Genomic DNA, 13635 nt, shown 5'->3' with positions numbered 1-13635 from the left:
TTCTAACCCTGGAGCATTTATTTTTAACTTTAGTAAGTGAATAGCTTGCAGCTTGTTGTATATCCATTTTTATCATTTCTAAAATGCTTTGTGCATTTCTCTGGGTGGAATTGTTGTACTATTAATTTTGTTGCGCTCTAGACATAATTTGTGATTATGTTTTGCAGACTTGGTAGTAACATGTTGGATTAAAAAAAACTAGGTAATGATGCCAAGAACACTCATTGAGCTAAATGATCACCCTCTTTGCTGTGCTGTTCCTTGATTTCTCCCAGTAACCAATCACTATTGAGTCATGAAAATCAGGATGGTTCCAGGATCCGACCTGTCATCTGTGTTGAACTGTAGTTGATCTCAGTAATTCTTGGCTAGAAAGGGGAAAATCTAAAAAAGGTTCTCATAGATCATAGAATCCCTACAGTGTGGAAACAGGCCACCTGGCCCAACAAGTCCACACTGACTCTGAAGAGTATCCCATCCAGACCCATTCCCCAACCCTACATTTCCCATGACTAATGTACTTAACCTACACATCCCTGAATACTTTAGGCAATTTAGCATGGCCAATACACCGAACTTGCTCATCTTTGTGGGAGGAAACCAGAGTACCCGGAGGAAACCCACGCAGACATGGAGAATGTGTAAACTTCATACAGATAGTCACCCGAGGCTGGAATTGAACCCAGGTCCCTGGCACTGAGGCAACAGTGCTGACCACTGATTGCTAACCATGAATCTCAGTGGCAAGGGACCAAAGGGGCAGGAAAATATGGGGCTTCACAGTGACTCTCTTGTGACATGAGCATTTCCAGTTAAGACTCCCACAATGTGTAAAGTCATTGTGGTCAGATACCCATGCTGAGGAAGTTGGCTGGATGGCTAGTTTGCAATGCAGACTGATGCCAACATCGTGAATTAAATTCCCACGTTGACGACTTTTACACCTTGCCTGAGATATGGTGACTCAGGTTAAACCATCGCCAATTATCTCTTTCTAATGAGAGAACAGCCCAGTGGTGCTGTGAGACTGCGGTGACTTGATCTTTTTTCTCTGCCTACAAATGAGAAAATTGGTGAAAAATAAAATCTTGCTCTAATTCATATTAGATTATTTGAAATCAACTAGGGCAATGGTGTAATTGGCCTCAGCATCCCCAGATTGAGAAAATGAGAAGCCAATGTTTCAGCTTCTGAGCTTCAAGCACTTTGTTCAGGCATCAGATTAGGACAGGCAGGGCTCCGTCTGTCTATCCAAATGGAATTATCATTACTGAAATCTATAGTGATAGCAATGCAAATGAATTTGAATTCTGATGCATTCAAAATTTAATCTATTTAGGTGCAGTATCTGTAAAGTTTGGCACTGTGCTTTTAGTTTTTTCAATGTATAGTACCTGCAAAGGTTTTTTTTGCATGATGTTGTTTCCCTGCGCGCACGCATCATGATACCTAATGGGTGGTGTAGCTAGAGCTGTGTCGCGATGCACATGTACGACTTGGCAAGAACATTGCGTAGATGTATGGAATGTTCCTGCGCTATATGTGTTTTTGCTTCCTTCATGATGGAAGAGTATGGATATTTGAGATTTTTAATCTATTGTTTAAAGTTCTTTTCGATCATTTGAATGGGAATTCATGTATTTAGTTTTCTTCCAAGTTTTGGTATGATTTTATGAAGCCATTAACAAATGCTACATTTTCACAGTTACCAATAACTTTAATGAAATGTTGCCAAAGCAGTTATTCACAACAGTTTGGTATGATGGCAGACAATTTGTTTGTAGGAGCACTTGAAACATAGCCAAAGATATGCATCTTTTATCAGGGATCATTTGAAACAATCAAGATTGTTCAAAACAAGATTGTACATATGAAATACTATGTGTAGTGTGGGAATAGAATGCATTTTTAATAAGTGGTGTTAGAACATAGAGCACTACAACGCAGAACAGGTCCTTGATGTTGCACTGACCTGTGAACTATTCTAAGCTCATCCCCCTACACTATCCCATCAACTTCCATGTGCTTTTTCAAGGATTGCTTAAATCTCCCTAATGTGGCTGAGTTAACTACATTGGCAGGTAGGGCATTGCACGCCCTTACCACTCTGTGAAGAACCTGCCTCTGACATCGGTCTTAAATCTGTCACCCCTCAATTTGTAGTTGTGCCCCCTAGTACAAGCTGACATCATCATCCTAGGAAAAAGACTTTCACTGTCTACCCTATCTAATCCTCTGATCATCTTGTATGTCTCTACCAAATACCGTCTTAGCCTTCTTCTTTCCAATGAGAATAGACACAAGTCTCAGCCTTTCCTCATAAGAGTTTCCATCCAGACCAGGCAACATCCTGGTAAATCTCCTCTGCATGTTTTCCAATGCTTCCATATCCTTCCTGCAATGGGGCGACCAGAACCATTTACAATATTCCAAATGGGGCTGCACTAGCGTTTTGTATAGTTGCAGCATGACATTGTGGCTCCGGAACTCAATCCTTCTACCAATGAACCTAACATGCCGTATGCCTTCTTAACAGCACTATCAACCTGGATGGCAACTTTCAGGGATCTATGTACACAGACACCAAGATTCCTCTGCGCATCTACACTACCGAGAATCTTTCCATTGACCCAGTACTCTGCCTTCCTGTTATTCTTCCTGAAGTGAATCACCTCACATTTAGCTACATTGAACTCCATTTGCCACCTCTCAGCCCAATTCTGCAGTTTATCCAAGTCCCCCTGCAAATTGTAACATTCTTCCAAACTGTCCACTACTCCACCGACTTTAGTGTCATCTGCAAGCTTACTAATCCATCCAACTAAGTCATTTATAAAAATGACAAACAGCAGTGGTCCCAAAACAATAATTGTGGCACACCACTAGTAACTGGACTCCATGCAGAATATTTTCCATCAACCACTCACTACCTTCATTCAGAAAGCCAGTTTCTAATCCAAACTGCTAAATCACCCTCGATCCCATGCCTCTGCATTTTCTACAGCAGCTTACCATATGGAACCTTATCAAAGGCTTTACTGAAGTCCATGTACACCACGTCAACTGCTGTACCCTCATCTCCATGCTCGGTCACGTTCTCAAAAAACTCGGAGGTTTGTGAGACATGACCTGCCCTTGACGAAACCATGTTGACTATCTGAAATCAAATTCTGGCTTGCTTGATTAGTATGAATCCTATAATCCTTTCCTACAACTGATGTAAGGCTATAATTGCCTGGGTCATCTCTCCTGCCCTGGCTTGAACAAGGGCACAACGTTTTCAATCCTCCAGTCCTCTGGTATTAAACCTATAGACAATGGCGACTCAAATATCAAAGTCAAAGGCATCATTATCGCTTCCCAGAGAATCATTGGATAAATCCCATCTGGCCTAGGGGACTTGTCTCCTTTCACTCCTTCTAGAATTGATAACATCTGTTCATAACTACCTCAATCCTTTCTAGCTTCATATCTTGTATTTCATTCTTCTCTACAATATTCTCCTTTTCCTGAGTGAAAGCCGATGAAAAATATTCATTTAGCACCTCTCTGATCTTCATAGGGTCCACACTCAACTTCCCACTTCTGTCTTTGACTGGCCCGATTCCTACCCTAGTCATCCTTTTATTCCTCAAATACCTATTTAAAACTTTAGGGTTCTCCTTTATTCCTTCTACCTCATCAAAACTCCCAGTTTGGTCTATGTTTAGATGAAGCTATACCAAGTGAAGGCTCCAGGCACAAGCACATCTTGTACGAGGAAATTTGTGATGCTTTGGAAGGGCGCGTTGTCATGTATTACATGCGTGTTCACCACCTGGGTATAGTTGGATTGTGGTTGAGGAGAACATATGGAGGCTTTGCAAGAAGTGTCAAATTAAAACTTCAATCTTTCAGATGGAGGAGCTTATGAATAAAATTGAAAGTTCATTAAATATGCATGCAGCAATGTTCAATGTTATAATTGTTACCTTAGCCAAAGTTGAGGTTGTAGCCACTATCTCTCGATTCTGTCTTTGGCACACTAACTATTCAGCAGAAGTAGTAGTATTCATGTGAAAATGTTTCTCTGGGGATTGTCTGTGATCCAGCTAACGCACAAGGACAAAAATTTATTGTAATTTTAATTTTGTGATCAATTTTTGTACACGGAGGGGCATACTTTGCTATCTTAAGAAAAAGATGCATCCTTTGTGCGCACAAACTGCTGTTTAGAATATGTTTGTCACTCACTCCACTGCTGTTTGTAATTTTGTTGTATACAAGAGATATTGGAAAAGTTGATGCCCCTTTGCTGAAGATGCCCACCTAAAGTTCACTAAAATATAAATGGCAACTTGAAATCTTGCAGAGATTGATTCCTGTCTCCGTTGCTGAAATAGTTTTCATATTTCAAAGCTTTCTATCATCCTCTAGTGGTTTGGAGTACTACAGCAGTTGATAGGTGAGCAAAGCTGACCATTTTGGGGCACTGAAAGGTTTGATCCCCTTGGTTGCAAGGGCAACATAAATTGCAAATCAAATCTGCTGTCTAGATTCTCCAAGCCTACAATATTAAAGTGTAAATTTACATCTCGTATTTCCATCTGGAGTTGTAAATCTATTACTTACAACCAAGTTGTTTGACTGCCATTTTATTTTTATTATATTTTACCATGCCTCTTTCTCTATTGCTGTAATATGGTTCCCCATGTGACTCAACAGGTAGCATCATTCTGTTAGAGCATGGGTTATTATGATTGAGACTAGTCTTAACCTTGTAGCATCCATAAACGTACTACTTCATCTGGTATCCCCATCTGTCAATCAGGAGCAAAAGCTCCAGCTGTTCCCCACCCATTTGGTTGAGATTTATCCAGTTCAGGCCAGGGATTAAAATGTTCCTAATTTATCTCACTCGATATCACACTGTTGACACATTTGCCTACGTGCATGGGGTGAGGGCGCATTAATCACTAATGTTTCATAGCTATTCGGGTGTCATGCTTATTGTTCAGTTCTGAGGCTTTGTACACAGCACCGTTTGGTTAATTAAAATGAGAATACAAATTTAATGACCTAATTGGTTGACCTAGTAATGAATGTGTAAGAATTTAACTTTGTGCAGGCTAGAACATAAGATCTAGGAATAGAAGTAGCCCATTCAGCCATTGTGTCTGCTGCACCATTCAGTGAGATCATGGCTCAACTGATAATTCTCAACTCCACTTCTCTGCCTTTTTCCCTACAAACCTTCATTCCCTTACTGATTAAAAATCTATTTCAATTTTGAAAACACTTAACGACCCAGCTTTGGTAAAGAATTTCACAGATTCACTATCTGAGAGAAGAAATTCCTTCTCCTCTATGTCTTAAATATGTAACCCATAGTCTGATATTATGCTCTTTAGTCCTCAACTTTCCCACGTGGGAAAACAACTTTTCAACATCCACCCTGATAAGTCCCCTAAGAATCCTGCATGTTTCAATAAAGTTACTTCTCATTCTTTCATATTCCAAGACGTACAGACCCAACTTCCTCAACTCTCCTCATGAGACGATCCTTCCATATCTGGTATCAGCTGAGTAAACTTTCTGATTAGTGCCTTGTACACGTTCAGCAAAACATGTACCCATTGTGCACTCCATTTACTTTTAAATAAAGGTCCACATTCCGTTTGCTTTTCCTGTTATTTGCTGAACTTATATGCTAACTTTTTGTGATGTATGAATGTAGGCTCCCAAAACCACCTGTTCTGTAGCTTTCTGCAGTCTTTCTCCATTTAACTAATGCTCAGTTACTCCTGCTCTTGCTAAACTGTAAAGGATCACATTTTCCCACATTATGTTCCATCTGCCAAGTTTTTTGCCCACTTGCTTACCCTGTCTATATGCCTCTGTAAACTGTTTGGGTCATCTTCATCACTTACCTTCCCAATTTTTGTCATTGCAAACCTGGCTGTAATATATTCACTTTCCTCAACTAAATAATTATTATAGAATAAAAATAACATGCCCCCAAGACTGATCTCTGTGGCACTCAACTAGTTGCACAACGTCAGCCTGAAAATGCCCCTTTATCCCAGCTCTCTCCTTTTCTGTTGGTTAGCCAATTGTAAAGTTTTTTTTTTCCTGAGATTCTTACACACTTAATGCAACTGCAATGCGCCAACTTCTGTGAATAACCAAAATATTAAGCCAATACAGTGCAAGCTGTGGAGAATCTCTTAACACTTGGCCATGGTTGCGAAGTTTTTAGAGAAATCTCTCTGAACGAAGGAAACAGTTCTTCCTTTATATGAAATCTTTACATCACAGTCAGTAATGCCCACAAGACAACCCCCAGCCACTTCCCCACAGTCACATGCCACTCAGGACACAATGCAGTGACCACATCATCTCCAGAAACAGTGTGAAGTAAATCATCCTTTAATGGTCAAATCTGTTGTGAATCATTTCTTAACTACAGGGAGTAGTCAAAATTCCAACTATGATGTTCTTATTGATTTTGAGTAGGATGATGCCAATGTAAATTATCTCAGAATAATAGGAGATGGTCATGTAAATGGCTCTGAATGGCAAGGGATGGGAATGTAAATTCCTTACATTCTGAGGGAATTCCTTGACTTTTTTGTAGTTTTGACCTTGATTCAGTGAAAGTATCAGCATCTTTCTTTTGCACTGTAATATTTCTCTCAAGGGTCCCTCCAAAGTGATAATAATTCAGCAGGACAATTAACATACTTCAGTTTTCCCCTCCAGTAAACTGAGGAATGTGTTGCAAGCAGAGACTGGCTCGACCCCACCATCCTGGCTAAGGACATGATATCTATCAGAATTGAATCCAATCTTGAACTGGTGTAACATTTCCTTAAGCATACTCCCCATTGATATTATAGAAGTGTGATGGGCAATGGAATCTCTAATCAAATTCTCTCAGCCATTAAGGGACCTACCTGCTGAGATCAGTTTTCATATTGGACATAATTGCTTTTTTCATAAATGAGTAGACTTTTTATGAAGCACACCTTTTGGCAGAATCCTGACTCTCCAATCAACACTTATCACAGTTTGATAAATATACAAAAAGCCCTTTATATATTTAGGTTCCTGATTTGCATAATCTTATCAAGTGTCTTTATGCACTGTGCACTGTCCGCATCGTAAACAAATCTGGAAAATATTGTTTGCACCTGTTGTGCCAATGTTTTATATTGCAAATGTCCAGCGTAGGGTTTGTATTTTCTTCTTGAAATTTTGTATATTATTGATGACTGAGAAAGCCCTGCACCTTTGCTAATTCTCCCTCAATGTCACCGAATATTGTCAAAAATATTTGCAGTGAACGTCACTTTTTAGTTGTAGAGTCATAAATTATTTCACCTTCTTCATCTTTATAATATACTATTGTGCTATAATTGAAGCACAGATTACCAGAGATCATGATGTGTGTGTTGATCATTGAAGCGTCTGTTTCCTCCCAAAAATGCAGTTTTGACTCATACGGACTATAAAATATCAATTGCCAATATTGCTGTAGACGGTCTAGAATAACACTTGATATCAGTTTAAGTTAATTCAATGTAACACATTTTATAGAATGAATTGATTTTACATGCGTACATTAAACAAAATAAAAATATTTTAAGAATTGTTTCATTCATGTTCATGATATGACAGAATGGATATTCATATTTTTGCCACTGTCTGATGATCGCTGGTGAGTGACAATTTTGCCATTGAGGTCTTTTGGCATTGAGGTCTTTTGGTAGGCTTTGAGTGATCTTGTTTTTTTTGCCTGAGCATGAGAGATTTTCATTTTATAAAGCTGCTACAGCACCTAAATATTGCTGTGAAGTCTTTTCTGCCCTCTGGGTTTGAATTGGTCCACTTAAGGGCATGTTGTAGTTCAGACGATATAATCATTCTGATGATTTTCATGAACTTAAACCATTCCAGTTAAGCTTCTCAAAATCAACTCTTTCTGGTCCCTGATCATTTTGAAGTTTCAGAAGAAGGTTTTATATACATATATTCTTTTGGAGATTTATTGAAGTTGAGTGTAGATGCTCTTTTGGAAGAAGTGGTTTAGGCCAAATATCTCTACTTGTTTTTAATGAAGTAAACATTACTCCTTCAGATTACAGCATTCATTACGCTACTGAGCTTGACATTTTGCTTGCAACAGGATCTATGTTTCTGTTTGGAAACTAACGTCTGAATCATTGGGAAAGAACTGAAATTATGTTTTTAAAACATAGAAAAGGGTGATAAGTATTTAAAACCGAGCCTCAGTTAACAATTTTAAAAAGAATAACCATGATGTTGGGGTGTCTGCTGAAATTTGAAAAAGTACTGGTTGGGTAAAGTTTTGCATTTGTTTTTGAACCAGTTTCAGAAGAGATTTTTAAACTCCCCATTTTTTTTCCGAAGTGTCATTTGGAAATTTGAGTGTTGCCCAGCTGTAACTGAGATTATTATCGAAACTTTAATGTACTGTACATATTCTGTTGTGTAAAATACGTGTCAGTTTCTTTTTCTGTTTCAGATTCCGTAAGACTCGGATATGACCTCCTTTTTTGAATGGATTTATAATGGTTTCACTAATAGCTTCTGTAGTGCACTTCAGTTTCTAGGTAAGAATTTCTGCTTATCTTATAGAGTCATACAGTATAGAAACAGACCCTTCAATCCAACTAGTCCACGCCAACTATGTTCCCAAACTAAACGTCCCACTTGTCTGCGCTTGGCCCATATCCTTGAAACCTTTCCTATTCATGTACTTATCCAAAAGTCTCTTAAACGTTGTAACTGTACCTGCATCCTCCACTTCCTTTGGTAGTTCATTCCACAAACTAACCACTCTGTTTTTCAAAAAAAAATTTGCCTCTCATGTCCTTTTCAAAACTTTCTTCCCCTCACCTTAAAAAAAACTCCCCTAGTTTTGAACTCTCCCAGTCTAGGGAAAGGAGCCTTGCTATTCACTTTATCTGTACCCCTCATGATTTTATAAACCTCAAGGTCACCCCTCAATCTGCCAAGCTTGAGTAAACAAAGTCCCGGGCTATCCAATCTGTTTTTATAACTCAAGCCCTCCTTTCCTGGTAAATCTTTTCTGAACCCTTTTCAATTTAATAATATCCTTCCTATAGCAGGGTGACCAGAACTTCTCTCAGTATCCTTGTAGAGGCCTCACCAACGTCCTATACAATCTCAACATGATGTTCCAACTCCTGTACTCAAAAGTGTAAGCAATGAAGGCACGCATGCTAAATGTCTTCTTAACCACCCTGTCTGCTTGTGAAGCAAAGTTCAAAGAATTATGTACCTAAACCCCTAGGTCTCTTTGTTCTACAACATACCCAGGGCCTTAACATTAATTGTATAAGTCCTGCTCTTGTTTGTTTTACCAAAATACAATACCTTGCATTTATCCAACATACACTCCATCTGACACTCTGCCCGTTGACTGAATTGATCTTAGATAACCACCTCTTTGTTCACTATACCTCCAATTTTGGTGTCATCTGCAAACATGCCAGCTTTGCCCCCTACATTCTCATCCAAATCATTTATATAAATGAAAAACAAAAGTGGATCCAGTACTGATCCCTGTGGAAAACTATTGGTCACAGGCCTCCAGTCTGAAAATAAAGCCCACCACCACCACCTTCTGTCTCCTGGAATCAAGATGATTTGTACCCAACTGGCAAACTCACCCTGAATATCACGTGATGTAACTTTGCCACTTAGTCTATCCTGTAGAACCTTGTCAAAGGTTATACAAATGTCCATGTAAACAATGTCTACTGCTGTTCCTTCATCAGTCTTTTTGGCTTCTCCCTCAAAAAAACTGAATCGTTTGTGAGACATTATTTCCTTTGCACAAAACTATACTGACTATCCCTAATTAGTCCTAGCTTTTCCAAGTGCATGTAAAAGCTCTCTTTTAGAATTACCTCCACCAACTTATCCACGACGGATGTTAGGCTCACAGATCTATGATGTCTAGGCTTCTCCTTATACTCTTTCTCAAATAAAGACATAGCATTAACAACTGTCCAGTCCTCCGGCATCTGAAAGTCTAAACTTCAGATCGTTTACTAAAACATAATGCCATATATAATTTACAAGTACAGATGTAAATTTTGTAATATGCATCCCCACTCTGATTTCTTTTCCTCCTTCCTTTTCCCAAACTCTTCCAGAGAAATATTTCCAACGAACATGAATTAAATGCAAATCTAACAATAAACAGTTCAAGGTTAAGGCAGACATTCCATTTGCCTTTATTGCTTTTTGTACATATCTCACTTTCTAATGTTTGACATCTTTGTGTCTGCGACCTCTCAGCGTGTATTATCTTCATGGATTCTCAATACAAATGGTCAGCCGTAATGTGATTGGAAGTATCCTGAACACACAATCATTCTGTTATTGCTGACTTATTTTGTTTATTTTTATTTTTTCTGTCAACTAAGTAATACTGACCTGCACTTGATGCCACTTGTCGCAGATTAATTTCCAAGGTGAACATCTCAATCACCTTGTGTTTCCTTGTATATGTTTTGTGCCATCTTACTTTTTAAAAAAAGGTTCCTTTGACTACACATTATTCAAACATCCAAATTGTTGTACTAAAGACCACTGTGACAAATCATACAATTCCTGTTGTAACTGGGAACTATTGGTCCCCTTTATTCTAGATATATATTTTATAGTTGAAGTACAAAGTGTTCTCTCCATATTCCATGGAGACTAGCAAACTGCTCAATTGTTATGATAGGTTGAAATGCAAAGTGAGTCAATGACAGGCTGTGATAATGGAGTGAGTAAAGCAATAAAAGATCACAGAATAATCACCAGTATAGGAGGAGACTATTTGGCCCATTTTGTTTTAAGCACTAAAATAGCACCCAGAACTGCAAATGCTAATGCGATCTGAAACAAAAACAGAAAATCCTCAAGAATGTCAGGTCTCACAGCATCTGTTGGAAGAAAGCAGAGTTAATGTTTCGAGTCCAGTTACTCTTCATCAGGCCTATTGTGTGCTCTGACTGCCTGAGTGTTTTGAATTAGTGCCAAATGTATGTATTTTCTTCATAATCCTGCACATTGTTTCCATTTAAACAATCTTTCAATGCCCACTTGAAAACCTCAATTGAAACTACCTCCACCACTCTTGAGCAGAGCTTTCCAAACCCAGACAACGTGCAGTGTGAAAGTTTTTTTTCACTTCTTTTGCTATGTGCTGTCAAATAGTGACCTCTGTTTCTCAAACCTGTTGAGAACAAGAACAGTTTTTCTATATCTACTCTGCTCAGAACCTTCATGGTTTTGAAAATCTCTGTCAAATCTTCGCTCACCTTTTTTTCTAAGAAAAAAATCCCCACTTTGATTTATCTTCAGAACTGAAGTTTCTCATCCTATTTTTGTAAACCTTTCAGCATCCTCTACAATGCATCCACATCCTCCTTAATGTGGATGGACAGAGTTATACACAACACTCCAGGTCATGTTGAACCAGTATCCTATACAAATCCAGTGTAATTTCCTGGTGCTTGTACTTCTTGCCACTATTAACAAAATCTCTAATATTCTATGTTTTATTAACAGCTGTCTCTACCTATCCTGCCACCTCTAATGTCTTCTGCAGATAAACACATATGGGGCCCAGAAAAGATGTAATACTCATGGGAAAAAAACATTATTGAATTAGAGATGAGAAAATTGATTCCTCCAAAAGTAAGGTACCTGTGTTGTTTGTAACAAACACCGAGAATGCTCAAGAAACCCATCAAGTTTGGCAGCATCTGTGGAGAGAAAACACAGAGAACCTATTCTGAAGAAGGGGCACACTGGACTCAAGTTTAACTGTTTCTCTCCTCACAGATGCTGCCAGCCCTACTGATTTCGCTAGCATTCTGTGTTTGTTTCAGATTTCTAGCATCTGCAGTATTTTCTTTATATCTGTGGTGTCTATGTTCTGTTATTAAAAATTGCTACAGCTTCCCTTCAGCAGTTATCCATTATTCATCCCTAATTGTGTTAAATCAAACCAGATTTTACAAGGTATATTGGAATGAAATCTGATCAAAGCAATGAGTTATCAACTGAAACAAAAGCGAAATAGATGCTGAAAGTATAACATGGCAAAGACTGGAATTTGACAGATCATGACTCATCTGTGGAAAGAGAAACAGTTGGAGACCATGTTAAACTGACCTGTCCACCAGAATGTTTTGAGATTAGTTGCAGTAATTCTTTGAGGGGGAAAGGTAAAATATTTGTGTCAGTGAAGGAAAAAACAAAATGGGACCAGATGATTGGAATAAAATATTTCCAGAATCTTGAAAAGTTGAGAGGTCACTATTTTCTAAAGTGGTTAAATACAGTGTTGATATTGAAAGCCTGTAACATGCCTCTTCCAAAGCTATGAAGATGTATATTGAACTTGTAGTGCACTTTATTAAAATAGTGTTTAAAGTAGAGTAGCCCTGGGATAAAAACCTGAGATCAACTCTCAAATGCTGGAGATCGGAGTCGAGTGTGTGTGGTGCTGGAAAAGCACAGCAGGTCAGGCACCATCTAAGGAGCAGGAGAATCAATGTTTTGAGCATAAGCCTTTCATGAGGAATGCTTATGCCTGAAACGTAGGTTCTCCTGTTCCTCGAATGTTGCCTGACCTTCTGCGCTTTTCCAGCACCATTCTATCAAGTAAACCTGAATGGCAAGTTTGTGGAAGGTCAGGATCACACACTGAACTAAATTAGCAAAACAACCAACTAATTTGCACTAGTCTCCCCAAAGTAGAGGATTGTGAGCATGTAGTGCCAGTTGTGGTACTTGACTTCTGAGATGTATGCAGCATAAGTTTACGGTTGCACTGAAGGAAGGGAAAAGGTGTGATGATTTGTTTTATATGAAGTGCAATATTAAAATTGAATACTAAAGAATTGCAGATGCTAGATATCTGAAACAAAACAGAAATTGCTGGAGAAATTCAGTATGTTTGACAGCATGTGTGAAGAAAAAGCAGAGTTAATATTTCAAGTCCATTGACTCTTCAGAATTGAGAAGTTCTCCAACAATTTCTGTTTTTGATATAAATTGAAGAGCTATATTTTGTATGAGGCAGAAAGATTTCACGTATGGTTCAAGAGGCTCACCAAACCACTCCTTTACAAGATAATGCTTTTTGGAAACATGCATTTAGCTAATTTGAGATTTTCTTTTGCATTTTGTGTAAGTAATCTGCTGGTTTCCATGTGCAATACTGACTTTCCAGTTACTAATCCAGGTATGCATTCTTGCCTTCTGTAATATTCTATCTAGTCAAAATGCCACTAAAAATATTCTGGTCTTAAAGTGCATGCAATTTAATTAATTCTGTTAGCTTTGAAGAAATTATAAACAGTTATTTACCTCAATCAAATCAAATCTTTAAAGTTGGCTCTTAAAGAAACTGGAATGGTAGAATAAACAGCAGTCCTAAAGCAGTGACCAATTCACACACAGCAAACTCCAACAGATAGCACTGAGACTGTGTTTGTGATGTTGCTTCATTAATAAATATTAGCTAGGATACATAGAATAACTTCACTGCTCTTCAAAGTAACATGATTAGCTCTTTAAGTCTACCCAAGAGAGCGAACA

The 13635-nt window shown here is 38.4% G+C and overlaps 1 protein-coding gene across 1 annotated transcript in view; it reads left to right on the top strand.

The window, feature by feature from the left end:
- sar1b (secretion associated, Ras related GTPase 1B) overlaps nucleotides 1-13635 on the top strand; it is a 28876-nt gene that overhangs the window by 4051 nt on the left and 11190 nt on the right. Inside the window, exon 2 of the mRNA XM_087995283.1 lies at nucleotides 8528-8615. Within this exon, the coding sequence (XP_087851409.1) occupies nucleotides 8546-8615 (70 nt within the window). The 5' untranslated portion in view covers nucleotides 8528-8545. The remainder of the gene's footprint in view (nucleotides 1-8527; nucleotides 8616-13635) is intronic.

The sequence above is a fragment of the Chiloscyllium plagiosum genome, unplaced genomic scaffold (assembly GCF_037043375.1).
Source record: "Chiloscyllium plagiosum isolate Xiang-an unplaced genomic scaffold, Cpla_swu_hap1 HiC_scaffold_16, whole genome shotgun sequence".
Classification (NCBI taxonomy): domain Eukaryota; kingdom Metazoa; phylum Chordata; class Chondrichthyes; order Orectolobiformes; family Hemiscylliidae; genus Chiloscyllium; species Chiloscyllium plagiosum.
The sequence above is the reverse complement of the archived record's forward strand: the minus strand, read 5'-3'. Positions and strand labels throughout refer to the sequence as shown.